The following is a 23968-nucleotide window of genomic DNA, read 5'->3' as shown; positions in this document are numbered from 1 at the left end:
TTCCCTCGAAGCCCACTCCAGACTATTCATCTTCTCATTTGCGGGACACAGTCTGTAAAAGTCTGTCCAGCACTGTCCTCATGTTCCAGCCACTAAAGTTGCTGTCTACGCTCTTTCCAGCCCATCCTAAACCAGATTGCCATAGATGAGACACAGACCACACAGGTCTCCCAGTATCGGCCCTAGTTCATCACAGCCAGAGTCGCCATCTAAGTGTCATTCGACACATCCACACACATGTAGCCATTTAAGTTTAGGTTTTTTATAACTTCCATTTTCTAATTAGAGATCCTCTGTGTTCATCCCATGCCTTTTTGAATTTCATCATCATTTGTATCTCTACCACCTCCTTAATGGTGACTGTTAAAGCAAGGAGGAGGAGACAGCACTCAAAGAACTTGGTACTCAGTAGGTGAGAGGTTGGTGCATGTGCAGCATACATTTTCACAAGAACCCCACAGGAACTGCTTCCATCCCCATAGGAACCCCGCAGGAACTGCTTCTGTCCCCATGGGATCCCCGCAGAACTGCATCTGTCCCTGCAGGATTCCCACAGACCCCGTTCCCGTGCAGGTCTCTACAGAGAATTGACTGTTCCATCTTAAGGGCTCCTTTTACTAAGCTGCGTAAGGCTTTACGTGCACCCAACACACACCCAAATGAACTTACCACCTGACTACCGCATGCCTTGAGGTAATTTCATTTTTGGCGCATGTCCGCTACGCGCGTCTGAAAAATATTTTTTATTTACTGCCACTCATATCGGACGCGCACCAAGTGGCATCTGACACGTGTAGGTCGTTACCGTGCAGATTCCTTACTGCTAGGTCTAAGGCTGGTAGTAAGGTCAGACACCCAAAATGGACGCACAATTTTGATTTTGCTGCACGTCCATTTTCAGGGAAAATTTTAAAAAGCATTTTTGGTACATTCGCTGAAAAATATTTCAGCGCGCGCCCAAAACCCACGCCTACAATATCGAAAGCTACTTTTTACCGTGGCTTAGTAAAAGGACCCCTTTTATAACTCAGATAAGAGGTAACCTGCAGTGATGTGGCCGGCTATTTTTAAAACTTGTTCTGGGCTCTGATTGGGCCAGGAGCTCAAAGTTCAGCTAGGATGTACCGGCTTTTTCCCCAGTCTCAGCTTGGGAGAAGAGAGAGAAAGACCTCTTTACTGACACCCTGTAAGCAGTTATATTCTGTAATCTGTAAGCAGCTACATTTCCTGTACGTCCCAGGTACTACTTAGATAGTAAACAAATGTTTAGTTAATTTTATAATTGATCCATATTCAGTTACCTGTTACTATGTGCTGTTTTTGTTCCATCTGTTTTTATGATTCACTGTTCAATATTTTTTCATGACGATAAACAATTTTAGTTTATTGCCTCTGCTTGTCTGGACTGACTAAGAATCCAGGTACTTTGTATGTTGGGTCTGTGAGTGCTTTCTGGGAACTGTGGGACCACTGGGAGTGTAGCCTCAGTAACCTAGAAATCACTGGGGATAATTTGAGAGCGGGAGACTCACCCAGAGGTGGTTGGGACCCAGTTGGTGGAAGGAGGGTGCTAGTGTAGAGCACAAGCAGCAGGTGCAGACGGACCTCTAAGTGGCTGCGGGGTAGCCCCAGGTGGATGGCTAGGCATTTTGTGACAGGCTCATTAGAGTGCATTTTTTTAACAACCTGCCTAGCTGCCAAAGCCTGTGGCTAAAATCTTGCACTTAAGTTTCAAAAAGAACACACATACTCTCCCTTTGAAAATTTCTGTGGAGATAGAGTGCCTGTAGGCATATGTCTCTATTTTTCAGAGAAATATTACCTACAGAAAAGCAACATACGTGGATTTGAAAATACAAATCTATGGGTGTGTCTAGTGTTAGCACACACTAAAAACTCTAGCGCACCTTAGTAAACAGGGCCCTATGGAGCCCTTTTACAAAGCGGCGGTAAGCCCAATGCGGCCTTACTGCTTGCTCTTTCGGGACTACCGCCAGCCCAACACGGCCACTGGCGGTAGTCCCACCCCTAGTGTGCACCATTTCTGGGGAAAAAGAAAACCCACAGAAATGTCTTGCACGGCAGTAACCCGGCGGTAATTGGGCATCGCCGTGCGCACGGTAAGGGCTCCCCGTCGCATGGCCATGTGGTAAGAGTTCTCTTACCGCGTGCCCATGTGTGCTGGGGACTTTTTACCCACTGAGGTAAAACGGTCCGTGCCACCAGTGCAGGGCCCTTTTTTCCGCAGCTTGGTAAAAGGGCCCCTATGTGCATTATTTTCAGATTCTGCCCAAAACACGCATCCAGGGACACCTCCAGTAGATAGAGCTAGAAGTACACTCTCTATAAAACAGTCAATTTAGCAGGTAAATGGACTTGAAAACGGGGCTCTTAATTCATTCTCATCTTTGGGTGAGAAGAGAAGGAAAGCTTTGTTTATGTATATGGATGTCATGTTCTCTTAATTCCTGACATCAAAAATATCAATTATTTCTTTCACACCTAATAACTAGCTATGATTCAGCAGATTAAGTTAAATTCTATTCAATTACAAGAAGGAACTCAGCAGCATATCTGAAACACTTATGAAAGACATTAAGTAATGAGTCATTATAGGATATATTGCCACGAAAGTTTCCAAATTAGTAACTCAGAGTAACAGTGCTCAAAAGAAAGATTAAAAGCAGCAGCAGCACTAATTGCATTTTTCAAAGTATGATTTTGGCCGTTTGCCTTCCTCTTAAGATTCTTTTTATTAGTTTTTCCTTCTATATAAAAACTAAGGGGTCCTTTTACTAAGGTGTGCTGAAAAATGGCCTGCATTAATGTAAGCATTTGTTTTGGTTGCACTTAGATCCATTTTTCAGCGCACCTGTAAAAATGCTTTTTTTTTAAATTTTGACTAAAAATGGACGTTGCAAGGCTACGTCAGACGAGGAAAGGAGGGAAGTCTGAAGGGAGGCATCAGCTGTTGCCCGCTGCAGCGCCTTCACACGGAGGTGAAAGGCGCTGTGAGGGCCCGGCCCGGTGGCAGACGGAGGGGGGTGGGTGGAGGGAGGAGCGGCCACGGGGGTGCAGAGGATGGCGGAGAGGCCGGGGCTGCGGGAAGCTGTCATTTCAATGCGGGGGGAGGGGAGGTGGAGGGGCAGCGTCAGAAGGGAAAAAAGAAAGCCAAGTACTCATCAGAGACGTCCTTGAAGTATGTCCATGTTAGGCACTTTAGAAGGACGTCCCTGACGAGCACTTGGGACACGCAGCTTGGGGTTTTTTTTTTTTTATATATGTTAGGTGCTTTCCCACTGGTCTCCAAACCGATTTAACAACAGCCCCAGCCTAACGAGAGGTGCAGACCTCACGTTAGGTTTTCCACGGTAAGGGGAATCGGTAAATGTTAGTGCATCTCATTATAATAGCCTTGCAGCGGTAGTGCAGCTCATTATAATAGCTTTTGAATCATCTGCATTCCGTTTTCGTTAACTGATACCATGATAGGAAAATGGCCTTTAGGGCATGCCAGGGTTTACTACTTGCTCGTTAATGGCTCGTTAATTGCTCCTTAAGTTTAGTGCATCTGGCCCTAGGAAACCTGTCTGTCTCTAATGACTGAAAAACCAATACTGAAGTCCCACCCCCCCCACTGACAGCAAAGCAGTTGGAGGACTCCCACTCAGCTTAGAGGGAACATGCTCCTCTCTTGTGAACGTCCCCCCCCTTACATTTACGCACTAAACAAGTTGAACGTGTCATTTCTAGAATAGCATTGAGTGAGCATCCAGCACTAATGAGTTAAGTATACACTTACCAATGTTAGTGCGAGTATTTTATAATATAAGCGTGTAAATGGCATTTAAATTTAGGCACTGATTTATAGAATAAGGGGATGGGTGAACAGAAAGCCAAGGGGATGGGGAAAAATCATATGCATTCATTTCAAAATGCCATTTGCATGTGCTGTTTTTCTCCCCTGTACTTAGCACGTTCTGGGAATAATTGTAATAATAATAAATGTAACATTTATATACCATCTTAACCACAGAGAGCCAAACAGCTTACACATAAGAGTGGAAAAACCACAGAATTAATTTGCTCCATTCAGCAATTACAATGGCTAACTAAAAGATACAAAACAAAGCAAACAAACAAAAAACACCTCATTTTAACTGCACTAAGGGCACTGTTTACTAAGGTGCGTTAGTGTTTTTAGCGCGCCTACACTTAGCGCATGCACTAACCATGTAGGCGCCTACAGGGATATTGTAGGCATGCACATGGTTAACACGCGTTAAAAATGCTAACACGCCTATAACGCTGCTGAGTAAACAGGGACCTAAAAGTACTTATGTTATGGAAGCCCATAGGAACATTTAGGAGTGTAGTTATCAAAGTGGGCTACCATTAAGATTATTTTCAGTCACATATGCAACACTGTATGGCAGAGGAGAGCAGAGTTAGCCGCTCTGGAATCAAGCTGTTCTCTTTGATATAAAAATTGTGTGTGCTTATTGTATTTCTTAATGTCTTGGATCGATTACCTAAATTTGTGGGCGTTAGCCTGGAATATTATTGCGCAATGTTAATTTGCAGAGTATATTTGGTTCTTATTTTTCAGAGTTGTGTATTATCACTCATAAATATAAATTATGAATGTTAAAATTGATAAATAAAAATTAAAAAAAAAAAGATGGGTTATTTTACCGCTAACATGCTGGTTTACCACAGATCCCATTTTATGACATAAAACCTAGTTACGAATAACTTGGGTTAACAGTAAAATAATATATCTTAACGATAGCCCATGTTAATAACTTCCCCTCTTAGTTGGGCAGAGGTATTTTGCCTGGGTAACTTGGGGGGTCCTTTTACTAAGATTTAGCACACACTACCTATTACTGCACACTAAGGGTTTCTTTTACAAAACCACACTAGCAATTCCCGCACGGCAAATGCGAGGAAGCCCATAGGAATTGAATGGGGCTCCTCTCATTTGCGGTATCGAGGCTTTGTAAAAGAGGCCCTTAATGCTGAAAAGCCCATAGGTATAAAATGGGCTCCTTAGCGTTTAGCACATGCTAAATCCTTTAACACATCTAAGTAAAAGGTCCCCCCTGGGTTTGAATGTAGCTCACCCTCTCTATATTACCAGTAAAGATAAGAGTAGATGCTTTACTTGAGGTACGGCTTTAAAGCTCTTGAAAAAGTATTTTGCAGCTGAGGATCAAAGCCTACAGTAGACAGGATTTAATCAATGATGTTAAAATTACTGCTTTAACCAGGTCTAGAAAATACTCAAACCTCGCCCTTCACTTTAAAAATGTGCTAAAAAGAGTTCTTAGGTGGAAAACCTTGTCTCAAATATGCCTAAGGAGGGTACTAATTATACAACTGTGCACAGACAACCGATATTATAGGAAACAGTCTCTAAAATTAGCAGCACATTAATGGCTTATGTTCCTAGGGAACATCTAATCTCTTTGAATAGAGTGTCATCTTTATGTGGGAGAGCGCTGCTCCATTCCATTGTTTCCAGAAGGGGCTGGAGGCTACTGTCAGTCAGCTTTGCAGGCTCATCACTTAGTTTTACAGTCACACTGTAAAAGAGAGACACCTGGAAACCAGCTAACACTTTTCCACAACAATAAGCAGCCTTTCCTCAGGACATGTGCAAAGCATGCAGTGCTGAAGAAAATCTGCACATGAGTTTTTCGAGCTAGGTGGTTTACTTATTATTTATTTATTAATTAGGATTTATTTACTGCCTTTTTTGAAGGAATTCACTCAAGGCGACGTACAGCAAGAACAAGTCAAACCTAAGCAGCAGACAATTAAAGCAGTAAAAATATTCAAATAACAATAAAAAGTATGGCATAGTCAGTGCTTTTTTTGTGCCGGTACGCAACGGTACGGCGTACTGGCACCTTTTTTTTTTGCTCCCCCCGCCCCGTGACGGACGCAGTGCCAGCCCCCATTTCCGGCCGCTGCTGCTTCTCCTGTTGAGCAGCAGCGGCCGCTACACAAAGAAAAAGATTTTTAAAAAACTTCAAACCTGGCTGAAACGCGGCACCCCAGCACTGTAGACAGCCATTAGGCATTGGCTGTTGTCCCGCAGCCGCTCCTCCTCTTGCCTCTACGTCACTGCGCTCCTCCGGGGTCTTCCTCCAGGGGCAGTGACGTAGAGGCAAGAGGAGGAGCGGCTGTGGGGCAACAGCCAATGCCTAATGGCTGTCTACAGTGCCGGGGTGCCGCGTTTCAGCTAGGTTTCAAATTTTTTTTTAAATCTTCTTTTTCTTTGTGTAGCGGCCGCTGCTGCTCAACAGGAGAAGCAGCAGCGGCCGGAAATAGGGGCTGGTGCCGCGTGCGTCGCGCCTTCGCGCCGTTCTCGGGAAACTTGGCAGGGAGAGGGAAACCAACAGAGGGAAGGATTGGGGAGAGAGAGAAAGAGGGAAAACAACAGAGGGAAGGATTGGGGAGAGAGAGGGAAAACGGGAGAGAGAGGGAAAAACAGATGGAAGGATGGGGAGAGAGAGGGAAAAACAGATGGAAGGATTGGGGAGAGAGGGGAAAAACAGATGGAAGGATTGGGGAGAGAGGGGAAAAACAGATGGAAGGATGGGGAGAGAGAGAGAAAGAGGGAAAACAACAGAGGGAAGGATTGGGGAGAGAGAGAAAGAGGGAAAACAACAGAGGGAAGGATTGGGGAGAGAGAGGGGAAAACAGATGGAAGGATTGGGGAGAGAGGGGAAAAACAGATGGAAGGATTGGGGAGAGAGGGGAAAAACAGATGGAAGGATGGGGAGAGAGAGAGAAAGAGGGAAAACAACAGAGGGAAGGATTGGGGAGAGAGAGAAAGAGGGAAAACAACAGAGGGAAGGATTGGGGAGAGAGAGGGGAAAACAGATGGAAGGATGGGGAGAGAGAGGGAAAAACAGATGGAAGGATTGGGGAGAGGGGAAAAACAGATGGAAGGATGGGGAGAGAGAGGGAAAAACACAGATGGAAGGATTGGGGAGAGAGGGAAAAACAGATGAAAGGATGGGGAAAGAGAGAGGGAAAACAGATGGAAGGATGGGGAGAGAGAGGGGGAAAACAGATGGAAGGATGGGGAGAGAGAGAGAGGGAAAAACAGATGGAAGGATGGGGAGAGAGAAAGGGAAAACGGAAGGATAGGGAGAGAAAGAGGGAAGACGCTGGATGGAAGAATGCAGAAAGAAATAGGGGAGACACTGGAAGGATGGGGAGAGAAAGCAGAGCTGCTGGATGGAAAAGGGGAATAGAGAAAGACTTGAGAATAAGAGGAAGGGGCATGGGGAGAACAAGGGTGAGGAAAAGATGAAAAGCCACGGGTAGATGAAGGAAATTAAAGAATGGATAGTAAGAATGAATTAAATCTGGACAGAGAGCCTGAAAAATATTGAAGAAAGCAAAGAAAAAGGAGACAAAAAATGACAAATGGCACAGAAGAGTTAAGCGAAAACAAAGGAAAGGAGAATCACAGACTGGGACCAATATGGAAAGAAAAACAGTCACCAGACAACAAAGGTAGAAAAAAATCATTTTATTTTCATTTTAGTGTTTGTAATATGTCCAATTTGAGAATTTACATTGGCTGTCTTATTTTGCACTGGGTATACTACTGCTACTAGTTAGCAAATCACGTTATTTTTTTCTCCTATAGTACTGTAATATTTTCAATGATGTCTGTTTATATGCGCCATGGCTGGTATAGGGGGTGTGGTTAATGTGGGTGTGGCTATCATAGGGGTGGAGCCATATGTGGTGACCCCGCCCATAATGAGTACCGGCACCTTTTTTTCTACAAAAAAAGCACTGGGCATAGTTGATATTTTCAGTAGGTTATTTAGTTCAACTGTACATTAACCCTAGAGAGTTTTTTTAATAGTTTGAATGTTTTCCTCTGTTTTTTGGTTACAGTGGGTTTTTTCTCCCTTTGGGAGTTGTTTTCCCGCTGTGATTTGTTTCAGGGGATTTATAGAAACCGTTAATAAGAGACATTTAAAGGGGAATACCATCTACTACTACTGAGGTTTCCTTTTCTAATATATAATTTATCTATAATCTCTGGGGTTGTGATTTAGGGCAAATTGTGTGATGTTCTAGTATTCTACTTACAATAACAACATAACATGTAATAAAACATTTTAATAGACAGCATGGGGTATAAAGGTTATATCATACAACCAAGGTAAAGTTCCAGCAGCCACACTAGTCTTTCAAAAAACACTGGGCCCCAATAGTCAAAGGATTTATGCTCCTAACTTAAGAGGTCTTTTACTAAAATGCATTAAGTTTTGGGCTTAATGTGCTATTACGCTGAATTTTAAAAGGTGGTAAGACCAAAACTAACGCTGCACCAAGAAGAAGTATTCCCACCATTTTTTTTTACTGCGGTTGTGTGTTAACATTTGGATTAGAAACATGACGGCAGATAAGGGCCATATGACCCAATCCAGTCTGCCCATCCTCTGTAACCCCTAACTCTTCCTTTTCCTAAGCGATCTCACATGCGTATCCCATGCCTTTTTAAATTCAGGAACAGTCCTCGACTCCACAATCTCCACCAGGAGGTCATTCCACGCCTCCACCACCCTTTCTGTGAAATAGTACTTCCTTAGATTACTCCTAAGCCATTACTGCAAGCTACCTGCTATCAGTTAATGTGGAGGCGCTAGGTGCTCCCAAATTAACAGTGCGTTAGCCAGTTAGCATGCGGTAAGTATAACACACCAGCTGGCTAACATTTCGAAGCCCACTCTCTGGCCGTGCCATGCTCCCTTATTGAACAATTTTGAAAATATCACTAATGAGCGGTTTAAAGCCCCTTAATGCAGTCGCACATAGGTGGTCGGTGGCCCAATTGTTTGGGGAGGCTAAAGGGGCGGGGTTAGGGGTGGGGCAGGGGTGGAGCTTAAATCCATAATTGTCTGATAACACGCAGAAAAAATAAATAAATAAAAATAAACGTCACAATACCTTTTATTAAATTTAGATATTAGATATGTATCATATGTCAAAGAATAAAGTGGTTGCTCAAAGCATATTCTAACCACAATCACTCAACTGCAAAACACTATGCACAACTTTGTCCAAAAACACACTCAGAACCTTACTGTACCATAAATATTACACTGGGCAGACCTAATACACCAATATACCACCCATATGGAAAATGCAGACTGTCAACAATATGAAACAAGGATCATAATATCACAATTCTCATGTAGAGCCACAAAACATCCTAATTCATGTTTAATGTGGGATAAAATGCCATACATAAGTAAATAAATATAAACTTTTAATGTTGAGGACCTGATTCTCAAAGTGGACATATTTCAAACACTATAATGAAAATAAAATGATCTTTTCTACCTTTGTTGTCTGGTGACTTTTTCTGATCATGCTGGCCCAGTATCCATTCTGCTGCTATCTGTCCTCAATGCAGGTCAGGAAATCATCCTCCTTAAATATCTCCCTGGCAACCCAGGACACCTCCAGCCAACCCCCCCTGCTTTCCCAGCAGTAAGGTAAACAAACCATAAACCAATTTCTACAACTGCTAGAGGGCTTTCACCAGCTCCTGTTGTGAGGATGGAGGTAAATCAACAATTTAATCCCCTCAGAGCAGCTGGACTCCACAGCTGATCCATTCTGCTGCAGCAGGGGGGAGGCTTAGCCTTCCCAAGCCTCTTATACCGGGCGCCTATGCAGTCGCATGATAGCTTGTTTCCACATGTTAACCCCATGTTAAGGGTTTAACACCCTTTAGTTAAAAGGGTCCCTTTACGATTTATGCTCATAAATTGGCCTCTCTGAAAATTTACTAGAACCAAGTGCCTAAATCTATACTAAAAATATCAGTAAACTCAAATTCAGGAGCATAAAAAGTAGATGGCAACAAGAGTGGATTTAGGGTATGAAAATAATTTGGAGCTTAACACTGATTTTCAGCACTAGGCTGAAGCACTCTTCAAAAAAGCTTATCCCACCGATCCAACATAAATCCCCACACCCAACAACACAAGATAATCTATGATCGTACTGGACAATTTATTATCCTCGACCCCATGATGCCTGAAACACCTCTACCTGTGACCATAACACAACCTTTTATTTGTTATCAACCGTAATGGCAATCGCCATTACAATACTTTGTAAGCCACACTGAGCCTGCAAATAGGTGGGAAAATGTGGGGTATAAATGTAACAAACAAACAAATAAATAAATAAATAAATAGATAGATAAATGAATGTCAGGCCTAAATTTATAGATACCAAATAGATATCTGAACACTAAGCCACCACCAACAAAACCACCTCAATACAAAGAGATATATATATGAAAATTGTAGGTCACGGAGAGGAGAGTCCAAGGCAAAATACTTCTAGCCAACTGACTCATTGTGTATTCTAATCATAGGTCTAAGAACATTAAGATTTATGCAAATCTTAGTGCTACCAACAGTTCAAAATACAATCCCCCGGATATTCCAAACTATTTAACTGGCCAGGAACGGCTCCTTTGCCGGAGGATGTGGTAACAGCGGTTAGTGTATCTGGGTTTAAAAAAAGGTTTGGACAAATTTCTGGAGGAAACGTCCAGTCTGCTATTGAGACAGACATGGGAAGCAACTGCTTGCCCTGGGATTTGTAGTATGGAGTGTTGCCAAGATTTGGATTTCTGCCAGGCACTTGTGACCTGGCTTGGCCACTGTTTGGAAAACAGGATACTGGGTTACATGGACCATTGATCTGATCCAGTATGGCTACTCATACTAAGCCACTGGGATATAGGAGGTGCCAGAAATTTTGGTACACTGACCCTCAGACATCCCAGGAGAGCAATGAGGCACCCTAGGGGGCACTGCAGTGGACTTCAAAAAATGCTGTCAGGTACACATCTAGCCTTTGCTCCCTTATCTTGTCTGCTGAGCCTCCCAAATCCCACCCACTACCCCCAACTGTACACCACTACCATAGCCCTTATGGGTGAAGGGGGCACCTATATGTGGGGGCACCAGTGGGTTTTGATGAGTTTTGGAGAGCTCACAGTTTCCACCACAAGTGTAACAGGTAGGGGGAGGTATGGGCCTGGGTCCACCTGTCTGCAGTGCACTGCACCCACCACTACAGAACTCCAGGGACCAACATGCTGCTCTAATAGACCTGTGTATAACATCTGAGGCTGGTAATATTTTTAATCACATTTTTGGGGGGTGGGAGGAGGTCAGTGACCACTGGGAAAGTAAGGGGAGGTCATCTGGTCATTTAGGGCACAATTTTGTGAGTTATTCATTATAAAAACGTCTTAGTTTGAGTCCTGGATGGTTTTGTTTTGTTCCATTATGGCTGAAAAATGTCCAAGTGTTGGGAATGCCCAGATCCCGCCCTTAACACACACCTGACATGCCCTTTTGTTATTTGAATGCACTTCTGATGGACTTCATAGAAAAACATCTAAAAATTGGTTTCGAAAATACCAATTTGGACATTGTGAGAAAAATGCCCAAATGCAGATTTATGCCACTTTTTGGTCATTTTTCTCTTTTGAAAATGAGCCCCATAGTATCCTATGGAACTTTGTAAGTCTAAGTACCCTGGCTCCTAAGTTTGCTTGAAAAAAGGGCACACATTTAGGAGCCTAACTTAGTAGCCTTTTTGTGGATGATATCAAAATCTGTAATAGGGTAGACATTAATGATGGTTCGGACAGCATGAGAAGGGATGCAGCAAAACTTGAAGAATGGTCCAAAATTTGGCAGCTAGGATTTAATACTAAAAAATGCAGGTCAAGCATTTGAACTACAAAAACCCAAGGGAGCGACATAGTTTAGGAGGTGAAATATGAAAGAAGAGTGGTACTTTTGCATATAAGTACATAAGTATTGCCACACTGGGACAGACCAAAGGTCCATCAAGCCCAGCATCCTGCTTCCAACAGTGGCCAATCCAGGTCACAAATACCTGGCAAGATCCCAAAAAAGCTCAATACATTTTATGCTGCTTATCCCAGAAATATCACAAAAAGTGGCACTGAGTGTATAAAGATGAGTAACCTTACAATAAGAGCTGTTGTAATAACTAGGTGGATTAGAGTCTCATACCTTGCACATGATTATTCACATCACATCCAATGGTGCATCACTTTTATGTGCCCATTTGCTAATCATTGACTCAACCTCCACCGCCCCATAGTTACCATTACATTCAGCCCCGTTAGTTCACGATTATTACGGCTGAATGATGTAAGAACTTGTGACTTGAAAGTACTCAATGCAAAATATAACATATAATCAGCACTTAGCTTGTGCCGGCTGGCGAACTCTTACACCCCGAAAGGTCCCCGTTTCCCAGAAATAAGCAGTGGATTTTCCCCAAGTCAATTTAATAATGGTTTATGGACTTTTCCAGACCCTTTTTAAACCCCGCTAAACTAACCGTGCATGACATATGTGATAATCTTAGGGTGTCCAAACAGGTACAAAAGGTGATGGTGAAAGCCAGAGGGATGCTTGGGTACATAGAGAGAGGAATGGCCAGTATGAAAAATGAGGTGATAATGCCTCTGTATAAGTTTCTGGTACTACTACTACTACAACTTAACATTTATAAAGCGCTACTAGGGTTACGCAGCGCTGTACAATATCATTTAGGGGTCCTTTTGCTAAGCTGCCATAAGGTTCAAAAGCAGTACCTTGGGGCGCGTTCAGGTGTCCTGAGGTAGTTTGGGGATTGATCCACACTACCCATGCAGTTAAAAAGAAAAAAAAAAAAGTATTTGTTTTTTAGTGCTGAGGGTGAAGGGTAGACATATAGGGGATCTTTCACAAAGGTGTGCTAGTGTTTTTAGTGCACACTAATGATTAGTGCATGCTAAACACTAGAGATGCCCATAGGAATATATGGGTGTCTATCACTTAGCACATGCTAAAAATGCTAGCGCACCTTGTAAAAGGGGTCCCTGCTGTGTTGATCGGTTAGCACAACTACATCACCACTCACTAATTGATGATCTTACATTATCCAGATTGCCATGGCCTCAAATATAAATCTACCTACGCATCCAGTTTCTCATTCGTAGGAACACAGTTATGGAATGCTCTGCCTAAAGTCCTGAGATCGACCCAGAATCATTTAGACTTCAGGAAATCTTTGAAGACCACCCTGTTTAAGAAGGCATACCTTCCTAATGTTACTTAGTTTACTTTCAAAATGTTATATCAATATATATGGACCCTCATGTTTTTTATTATCTTATATTATTTCTGCTGTTTTAGATGATACGTATACGACTATAGTTTATAATGACATTGTTTAACGATATTATACTTTATTGCAGTTTACCCTTGTGATTGTGTAAGCCACATTGAGCCTGCAACTAGTGGGAAAATGTGGGGCATAAATGTATTAAATAAATAAATAAATGTAGTTGTGCTAACCAATTAACACACTCACTAAGGGCTCATGTACTAACCACAAGCTATTCACCATTCACTAACTGATTAGCGTGTGGTTGGCGCATAAGCCCTTAGTGCTTACAAAATAGGTGGAAATAAGGGCTCACATGACCAATAACAGGAAAAATGGAAAATGGGGCCAATCTACTGCCGCACTAAAAGTAGCATCAGTGTGCGGGAATGACCTGCGCTGGGGATAGCGCAGGCCACTTTTTAGCATGGATTTGTAAAAGGGCCCCTTAGAAAATTGTGTACAATTCTGGAGACTGCACCTCCAAAAAGATAAAAACAGGATGGAGTGAGTCCAGAGAGTGGCTGGTAAAGTGGTCAGTGGTCCTTGTCATAAAGCTTATGGGGACAGACTTTAAGATCTGAATATGTATACTTTGGAAGAAAGGCAGGAGAGGGGAGACTGCCAGAGACATTTAAATACCTCTGTGCATAAATGCACAGGAGGCGAGTCTATTTCAGTTGAAAGGAAGTTCGGGAATGAAGGAGCATGGGACAAAAATGAAAGGGGACAGAATCTAGTAATGTAAGGAAATACTTCATCATGGAAAGCGTGGTGGATGCGTGGAACAGAATCCCAGTGGAGGTGGTGGAGACAAAGACTATCTGAATTTATGAAAGCATAGGACAAACACATAGGTTCTGTAAGGGAGAGGAACTGATAGTACACTGTATGGACAGGCCATATGAACTTTATCAGCCATCATTTTCTACATTTCTCATTTTGCTTATTCATAACGTAAATAGTGAAATAAACTAATGTTACACAGAGACTAAACTGTAAAACATTTAGAGTGACCTTATACAAAGAAATAGGATGTGTGCGGAGTAACTGACTAAGAATGAGGTTTATGACACCACGGCTGTCAGTGGAGAAACAAACAAGAGACCTACACAGCTGCTTACACTAAACTTTCCAAAATCAGACACAGATGTTAGAATCCAAACATTTAGGCAGTGTGCCTAAACAAAGCATACAGAAAGGCAGCCAAGGAAGAAACCATCCGGAAGTTTTAAAACTGAATTCCCAAAGCCTCTGTGACACCATACCGCAGGGCTCCCAGTCACTATAACTGAACCGTGCTATTTTCTTTGTGACCTTTGCAAAAATGCTTTACCTGCAAACCAGTCTACCTTGTTGTCTTTGGATGTTAATAATCACCAGAAGGATGGAGGATGTGCGAGTAGCTCATTCTATCTGCTCCAGCCACCAGAAAATGATACACCAACAATTCTGTTCATAAACTGGGTTATACAGTCTTATTATCTGAGATAAGCAACAGCAAATATGCCTGGAAACCTAGAAGTGAGGCCCCGAAGGAAGAGAAAAGCAGCATGGGTAAATGGCTGTGGATAAAGTGCAAATTAGCCCATCCAGGCGCACTCCCCCCCCAAATAACAATTTTTCTACCATAGGTAGGAGCATATGCTAGAGAAGCGCTAAGTTATCAAGGCGGGTTATCATTAAGACAGGTTACTTTATCACTCAGACGTGAGAACCTGCCCCATTTCCTCAGGTCTCTCATCTAACCTTTCAAATTGTACCACTGCCTTTTTGGGTAGAAGCTCTCATTTAATCTGTCTACTAGTGCTACTTCGTATCATTTCTATAGCGCTACTAGACATATGCTGCAGTGTATACTGAACATGTGAGAGACAGTCCCCGCTCGACAGAGTTTACAATCTAATCAAGTTTGACAAACAGGGCAGATACGGGATTAGGGAATTACTTCTGGAGGGAATAATAAAACAGACATGGGTACTGAACAAGTGAACAGAAGTTAGGAGTTAAAAGCAGCCTCAAAAAGGTGGGCTTTTAGCCTAGTTAGCTTGACGTACTGACTCAGGAAGTCTATTTCAGGCATATGGTGCAGCAAGATTTTTAAAAAAGTAAATAAAAAAAAAAGGAACAGAATCTACAACTGGCAGTGGAGGAGAAAGGTACAGATAAGAGAAATTTACCCAAAGAACGGAGTTCCTGGGGAGGAGTTTAGGGAGAGACACATGCTATAAAACAGATGAAATGCCTCGTATACCCCTTAAAAAAAAAATTAGATTTGCCGTAATTAATTTTGCTACTTTAGAATCTGTAATTCTGCTGAGACGCTTCTAGTAAGAGGCCTAGGACTAGATTCTATAAATGGCACTGAAAATTTGATGCCAATAAAATTTGGTGCTCAACACTTCGGGACGAGCACTGTTTGGGCTCCGAATTTGGCGCTCAACTTTGGGCGCAAAGACTTATGCCAGCTAAAACCTGGTGTAACTCTTGGCATGCAGATTGGGTGCGGATCCCCGCTATTCTGTAACACTGCACACATCTTTTGTCAACATCCATGACCTGCCCATGCCCCTCCCTTGGCCACACCTCCATTTGAGTTGCACTTGATCCAATTTAGGTGCCCATTGTTACAGAATAACATGCAGCCAGATCGACAGCCAAATCATAATTAGTGCCAATTAAGTATCTGTTAACGCCAATAATTAAATTATTGGAGCCCATTGACTAATTAATATTCTGGGCATCAATCTGAGATCCGTGCCGTTTTGGGCGATCTTTATAAAATCCGTGGGCTAGTTACAAACTTGTACTATCGTGTTCCAGTATGTTAACACCGCCATCAATAATTATTGATGGTGATGATTATTATTAGTGACATTATTAGTGACTAGATACCACTTGATATACGCCCTTGTCATAGAGAAGACAAAGATGCTAGCCATACTACACTGGCCCTCCACTTTAAAGCAAATGGGGGGGGGGTCCTTTAAGAAGTGGGGACTACAAGTCCCATAACGCAAGGGGCTGTGAGGTCAATGGGATTAGGCTTGGAGGAATTCTGGGGAAGGACTGAACTCAGCAGCTATCAACTGCACTAATTAGAAGTGTCGACATTAACTGTCGGTAACTGACCAGCTGTAGTAATTTTTAGATACATATCTGACCGAAAGGGAAGAATTTAAAAGAAGCATTTTTTTTTAGATAAACAAAGGGGTTAATGCAGAAAGTTACATGTTAAGGTCACTGACCATACAGCTTCTAATTTGAAAAAGTACCACCAGGTTGCAGTAATCAATGATCATGCCAAGTTAAAATCACAGCAGTAATCTGCAGCTCACTGAAAAAATGTCTCCTTTCTGGTCAGTGCATGAGCAGTGACTGGCTCACAAACTGACAGGAAGGGGGGCATTTTTTTTTTTGAGTCACCAAGTTTGCATCCCCAACCTGACCTCCTTCTCTCCAACTTAAAAAATATCCCTGGTGTCTAACAGCAGCCTGAAAAATGGTAGGCCCCTTCATTATCCTTAATCCACGAGGGATTCTTTGCTGTCTACAATATTCCAATAAAAATGAATAATGTAAGTCCAATTTGATCATATTTTTCTGTTCTAAAATGACATTGGACCACCGATCTAAAAGAGATACATTAGTGTCATCTTCTTCTGTGAACCCCATTTGTCTTTTCGTCTAACAGCAGCCCCCATCCCTGAACTGACTCTCCCTCATAACTTAAAAGTAATAAGACCCTGATTTCTAGTGGCACCCCCACCCCTCGACTCAACTGACCCCACCCTCGAACTTAAAAGTATAAAGTCCCTGATGTTTAGTAGCACTTCACACTCCCCACCCCCCATAATCCCTCCAGGGCATACCTTGAAGTGGCAGAAGCGATATCCACTTGGTTCTGCCTCGGATCTTTGGAAAACTGCGGCACCTGACCCCATGTGGTGTATCCTGGAATACACTGAGCAGGACCACTTTTTCCAAACAAAGGAAAATTTCCCTTATTTGCTAGTCTCTACCCACATTACCAAATAAGGGAAAATTTTCCTTATTTGGCAGACTGACCCCACTCAGTGCATCTAAGGATACACCACATGAAAGTTAGGCATTGTTGTTTTCCAAGATGGCAGTGCCTCTTCAGGGTACACCCTGGGAGACTCAGGGGGTAGATGGTGCCACTAGACACTAGGGAATTTTGTTTTACTAATAAGTCAGGGGAGGGGGTCAGGTCAGGTTGAGGGAATGGGGGAGGGTGCCTCTACATAGCACAGCTGTTTGCATCATCATGGACAACTATGTTGGGACAGGGGGTTTGGGTTTGGGGGGGGGGATTTCCTTACCCTTCTATGCCACCTCAGACTTGGTCATAGATTTCTTGCATGGTGCTCATCCAACAGCCATCAGTGCACAACTTTGTATTGCTGTGGATTGATTAATTGCCTCCTTACCATACATTTTAATGTGCTGTACATCATGTGGCCAGTAACAAGCACGTAGACTGCTCATTAACTGCATGCTTCTACCATTGGCAACTTTGTGCATTGGCCCCAGAGAGGGGAAACAGAGAGAAACCCAAAGCAGAAAGACAGAGATGGAGAGAGAGACAGGGAGCCATAAGACATACAAAGGGCTGTATTAAGAGTTCTTCTTCCAGCCTCCTTAACAGGAATGGAAGGAAATCCCATCCCTAAAGCAGGCAGCATTGTCAGGGCTTGAGAAAGGTGTCCACAGGGAATAGTTGGAGCCTCAGAGGAACAGGCAAGAGGAGTACCCAAAGGACCAGACAATCAATTCCTCTGGAGAAAGCATGGTGCTTCTATATGGTGAATAATATGAAGCTCTCTTGTAATTTCAGAGATGCTAAGTTACCCAGTTCCAGGCTGGAGACTTAATGGCCAGTCCTTGTTTTCAATTTACATCCCAAAGCAGTGTGGGATTTATAGTGCCTGATCCTGCCCATTGAAATCAGTGCTGCGAGTTCCATAATGCACCACGATGGGGTGGTCAGTAATCCAGGACTGTCCCAAAATCTCAAGCCTGGAACTGAATAACTTGGCATCTCTGAAGTTTATTCTCCTACTAGTAAAAAAGTCTTGTTTCTGACACAAATGAAATGGGCGCTAGCAAGGTTTTCCTTGGAGTGTGTACGTTTGAGAGAGTGTGTGTGAGAGTGACTGTGTGAGAGAGAGAGAGAGAGAGTGAATGTGCGAGTGTGTGTGTGTGTGTGTGACAGAGAGTGAGTGTGGGTGTGAGTGTGTGTGAGAGAGAGAGAGAGTGTGTGTGAGACAGATAGAGTATGAGAGTATGTGTGCGATACACAGACTCTCTGTGAGACCGAGAGTGTATGAGATCGAGTGTTTGAGAGTGACTGTGTGACACATAGAATGAATGTGATACAGTGTGAGACATAGAGTGTGTGAGAGACAGTGTATGAGAGTGAGAGAGAAAGACACTGAGAGAGAGAGAGTGTGTGTATTTGACAGAGATACCTCCCCCCCTCCCTCTCTGGTTTCAGGACCCCCTCCCCCCACCCTCTCCCCCCTCTCAGGTCTCAGGACCACTCCTCCCCTCTGGTCTCAGAACCCCCTCCCTTCCCCCCCCTCTCTGGTCTCAGGACCCCCTCCATCCCCCCTCTCTGGTCTCAGGACCCCTCCCCCTCTCTGGTCTCAGGACCCCCTCCCAATGTCTCCCCTCTTTCTTTCTGCATCTTTCCATCCAGTGTCTCCTTTTTTTCCGTACCCTTCCATCCAGCGTCTTCCCTCTTTTCTCCCCATCCTTTCACCCATCTACTCTCTCTCTCCTGATCCTTCCATCTAATGTCTCTCTCCCCCTCCTTCTATCCAGTGTCTTTCTCTATCTCTCTACCCTTTTTCTGTTCAGTGTCCCTTCTCTCTCCACATCCTTCCAGTCTCTCCTCTTTCTCTCTGCATCCATTCATCCATCTCTCCCTTTCTCTCCCCATCCTTCCATTTGTTTTCCCTCTTTGTCTCCCCATCCTTCCGTCTACTCCCCTCTCCCATCCCGTGTCTCTCTCTCTATCCCCTTCTTTCCCTCCAGGCCCGCCCATCACAGACCTGCCAAGCCTCCCGCGAAACATGAGGCGCCAGTTCCCATTTCCAGCCACTGCTGCTTCTCCTGTTGAGCAGCAGCGACCGCTACAAAAACAAAAACAGCTGTTTTTAAAAAGCAAGCGCAGCACTGCAGGCAGCCATCAGGCATTGACTGTCGGCTCTGCAGCAGCTCCTCTCGCCACTCACATCACTGCCCCTGGAGGACGACCCTGCGTAGATTCCATTGCAGTAGTCTAGTTGGCTTATTACCATTGATTTTATCAGGTTGCGAAAGGTATCTCTCGTGAAATATTGTTTCACGTGTTTGAGCTTCCTCATTGAGTGGAACATTTTCTTTGTGGTGGATTTTACTTGGCTCTCCAGTGTTAGGTTGCGGTCTATTATGACGCCAAGGATTTTCAGGTTGTCTGAGATGGGGAGGGTGTGACCTGGGGTGCTGATGCTTGTGGGGTTGTCCGTGTTGTGTTGGGTCGAGAGGACAAGGCATTGTGTTTTTTCTTTGTTGAGTTTTAGTTGAAATGCATTGGCCCATGAATCCATGATATTTAGGCTTAGCTCGATTTTGTTGGCGATTTCTTGCAGTTTGGTTTTATAAGGGATGTAAATTATTACATCATCTACGTAGATGAAAGGGTTGAGGCCTTTATTGGCTAGGGACCTGGCTAATGGGATCATCATTAAGTTGAAGAGGGTCGGTGATAGTGGTGATCCTTGTGGTACTCTGCAGTTTGCTTTCCACGGTTGTGATATGTTTGAGTTCGACTTTACTTGATAACACTAACTAAACATTTTTATACTATCTAAGTAGTACCTGGGAAGATCAGGACATATAACTGTTCACAGAGCCTCAGCAAAGAGATCCTACTCTCTTTTCTTCCTGGCTAAGACTGAAGGCAAAACCAGTAACTCCTGGGTAACTTCAAACTCCAGGCCAATCAGAGCTCAGAACAACATCATTTGAAAATAGCTGACTACATCAATGCAGGCACTTCCCCTTTCTCTGTGTTAACTAAACAAGGAAAGGTCATTTCTCTGTAACAGCTTTAAACATAAACATGCACCATCTGCTGGCCAAACTAACTTAGTAACATAGTAGATGACGGCAGAAAAAGACCTGCATGGTCCATCCAGTCTGCCCAACAAAATAAACTCATATGTGTATACCTTACCTTGATTTGTACCTGCCTTTTTCAGGGCACAGACCGTACAAGTCTGCCCAGCAGTATTTCCTGCCTCCCAACCACCAGTCCCGCCTCCCATCACTGGCTATGGCACAGACCGTATAAGTCTGCCTCCACTATCCTCGCCTCCCAACCACCAACCTCTCTTCCCCCACCTGCTCCGCCACCCAATTTTGGCTAAGCTTCTGAGGATCCATTCCTACTGCATAGGATTCCTTTATGCATATCCCAAGCATGTTTGAATTCTGTTACCGTTTTCATCCACCACCTCCCGCGGGAGGGCATTCCAAGCATCCACCTCCCTCTCCGTGAAAAAATACTTCCTGACATCTTTTTTGAGTCTGCCCCCCTTCAATCTCATTTCATGTCCTCTCGTTCTACCGCCTTCCCATCTCCGGAAAAGATTTGTTTGCGGATTAATACCTTTCAAGTATTTGAACGTCTGTATCATATCACCCCTGTTCCTCCTTTCCTCCAGGGTATACATGTTCAGGTCAGCAAGTCTCTCTTCATACGTCTTGGAACGCAAATCCCATACCATTCTCGTAGCTTTTCTTTGTACCGCTTCCATTTTTTTTTACATTCTTCGCAAGGTACGGCCTCCAAAACTGAACACAATACTCCAGGTGGGACCTCACCAACGACTTGTACAGAGGCATCAACACTTCCTTTCTTCTGCTGATCACACCTTTCTCTATACAGCCTATCAACCTTCTCGCTACGGCCACCACCTTGTCACACATTGCAGGAAAATATCAAAACAATTATCACAGGCTTAAAAATTCACTATTCTGTCACTGGAAGGGAAGCCTGAATTGTTTTAGGACAGCAAATACATGAAGGTTTGGCCAGGAATAGGTTACATTGAAGCTGTATCCATAGTACAAACTCATTTATCCTCTGCAAAACGAGTCATAGCTGATGTGGAAGAGAGGAATGAGAAAACCCGGTCTGGAGTTCAGCATAGAGCAGGCCAGGACCTCAGCACACTGCAGTGTAGGTTAAGCCAGAATTGAAAGTGAAAGGGGGAATTGGAAAACCTGGTCTGGAGTTGGACTTAGAGCAGACTAGAACCTAATCACATGACAGGGAGAGTAAAAGCTGCTGAGGAAGAACTATGGAGGTCTTTATCTGCTGCCATTTACTATGTTACTATGTATATATGTAAAGCTTGATGAAAGTAGGGTGCTTATGCTTAAAACACAGTAAGAGAAACCTCAGAGCTGTGAAGGGGAGATTCTGTGTTTATGTTCAGCAGTATTCTTAGAAAAAGAAATCCTGAGCTATGGAGGGGAGATACTTTATTATGTGGTGTATGTTAAAACAAAAGAGTGCCTGGACATGTTGGATTTAGTCTGTGAGATCCTGTTAGTAACTATGCCTGTTAGTTGGGTGTTAGGGTCTTGCTTTGTTTAAGTTTGCAATTATTTGAACTGTTTAGAGTTGGTGTTCTTTTGTGACTTGTATTTAATCTCTATTTATGAACTGTACTGTAATATGTGTATTTCTGCTTTTAGAACTATGAGTTTTAAATATATTGAAGGTCACTATAGGATGAATAATATGAAATACAAGTGGAAAGAATGGAATAATCAGAATTCTTCTTTTCTTCCTGAATCCAAAGGTGTTATGTGGATTTGCTGTCATTTCTTATTTACCTTGAAAGGGGGACTGGAGTCACTAGGCCTTGCAGAGAAGTCAAAAGAGATGATCAGATCCACTCCTCGCTGAGGTCTCAAGATGAGAGGATATGGCAGGTTAAATGTCAGTCCGCTATCCACTATATGAATCTTTTTGCTGGTCACATCCAGTGGTTCATATATCCTCTCAAATTCATCAGGATCTAAAAAAAAGATTTTACTATTAAAACCCAACTATACCAGTGTGTTAAGCTTTCCATGGTGCATATAATGTATGGCAAATAATTCTATGCATCCTGTACTTGTATGCTCTAAGGGTAAGATATGATCTCTCTGAATTTCACTGCTTCCAGCCAGTCTGGGATGCAAATAGCGAATCTATATTCAAAAGATTTACCCATGTATCTCTGATAGTTACCCAGGCACATCTAAAGTTATTTGAGTAAGTATATCCAGATAACTTTAACTGGTTCTCTTCTGTGATCTGATTTATCCTTTTATGTCTGCTGACTATCTGGCTAAAGTTTCTGGATAACCTTACGCTGGCTACAGCCTGCTAAATATCAGTCCCCTTTTTTGTCAGTTTGTTGTTTTGCTTAATGAATAAATTCTAAGAAAAAAGCTTCAATGGCTTTATGTTTTATCTAATGTGGCCTAAAGAGGGCAGCAGAATCCACGAAATGAGAGAAATATTTTTTTTTTGTTTAATTATGTATAACTTTTGACTTCTAACTTGCTTTTCTACAGTGTACTCAAGACGAGGAACACGACTGCAGGAAAAAATATACTATAGCTTTTAGTTAAATCTAAAAAGTTAAATAGTTGCACTGACAATGGATTTTCTGTGATCCTCATAGATTTGTGTGTATGATTTTGTGGAGGAAAAGCTATATAAAATTTCTAAAGATGAAAAGGGAGATAAGTACATAAGTATTGCCATACTGGGAAAGACCAAAGGTCCATCGAGCCCAGCATCCTGTTTCCAACAGTGGCCAATCCAGGTCACAAATGCCCGGCAAGATCCCAAAAATGTACAAAACATTTTATACTGCTTATCCCAGAAATTGTGGATTTTCCCCAAGTCCATTTAATAACAGTCTATGGACTTTTCCTTTAGGAAGCCGTCCAAACCTTTTTTAAACTCCGCTAAGCTAACCACCTTTACCACATTGTCTGGCAATGAATTCCAGAGTTTAATTACACATCGAGTGAAGAAAAATTTTCTCCGATTCGTTTTAAATTTACTACATTGTAACTTTATCGCATGCCCCCTAGTCCTAGTATTTTTGGAAAGCGTGAACAGACGCTTCACATCTACCCGTTCAACTCCACTCATTATTTTATAGGCCTCTATCATATCTCCCCTCAGCAGCCTTTTCTCCAAGCTGAAGAACCCTAGCCGCTTTAGCCTTTCCTCATAGGGAAGTCGTCCCATCCCCTTTATCATTTTTGTCGCCCTTCTCTGCACCTTTTCTAATTCCACTATATCTTTTTTGAGATGCGGCGACCAGAATTGAACACAATATTCGAGGAGCTGTCACACCATGGAGCGATACAAAGGCATTATAACATCCTCATTTTTGTTTTCCATTCCTTTCCTAATAATACCTAACAATCTATGTGCTTTCTTAGCTGCAGTAGCACACTGAGAAGAAGGTTTCAACGTATTATCAACGAAGAAACCTAGATCCCTCTCTTGGTCCGTGACACCTAATGAGGAACCTTGCATGACACCTAATGAGGAACCTTGCATGACATAGCTATAATTTGGGTTCCTCTTTCCCACATGCATCACTTTGCACTTGCTCACATT

At 42.9% G+C, this 23968-nt stretch overlaps 1 protein-coding gene across 3 annotated transcripts in view; it reads right to left on the bottom strand.

Annotated features, from left to right (window-relative positions):
• PLA2G4A (phospholipase A2 group IVA) overlaps nt 1-23968 on the bottom strand; it is a 220353-nt gene that overhangs the window by 34462 nt on the left and 161923 nt on the right. For all 3 annotated transcript variants that reach the window (XM_030207544.1, XM_030207545.1, XM_030207546.1), the window contains one exon: nt 22174-22358. In XM_030207544.1, coding sequence (XP_030063404.1) covers nt 22174-22358 — 185 coding nt within the window. The remainder of the gene's footprint in view (nt 1-22173; nt 22359-23968) is intronic.

The sequence above is a fragment of the Microcaecilia unicolor genome, chromosome 6, assembly GCF_901765095.1.
Source record: "Microcaecilia unicolor chromosome 6, aMicUni1.1, whole genome shotgun sequence".
NCBI classification, from domain to species: Eukaryota; Metazoa; Chordata; class Amphibia; order Gymnophiona; family Siphonopidae; genus Microcaecilia; species Microcaecilia unicolor.
The sequence above is the reverse complement of the archived record's forward strand: the minus strand, read 5'-3'. Positions and strand labels throughout refer to the sequence as shown.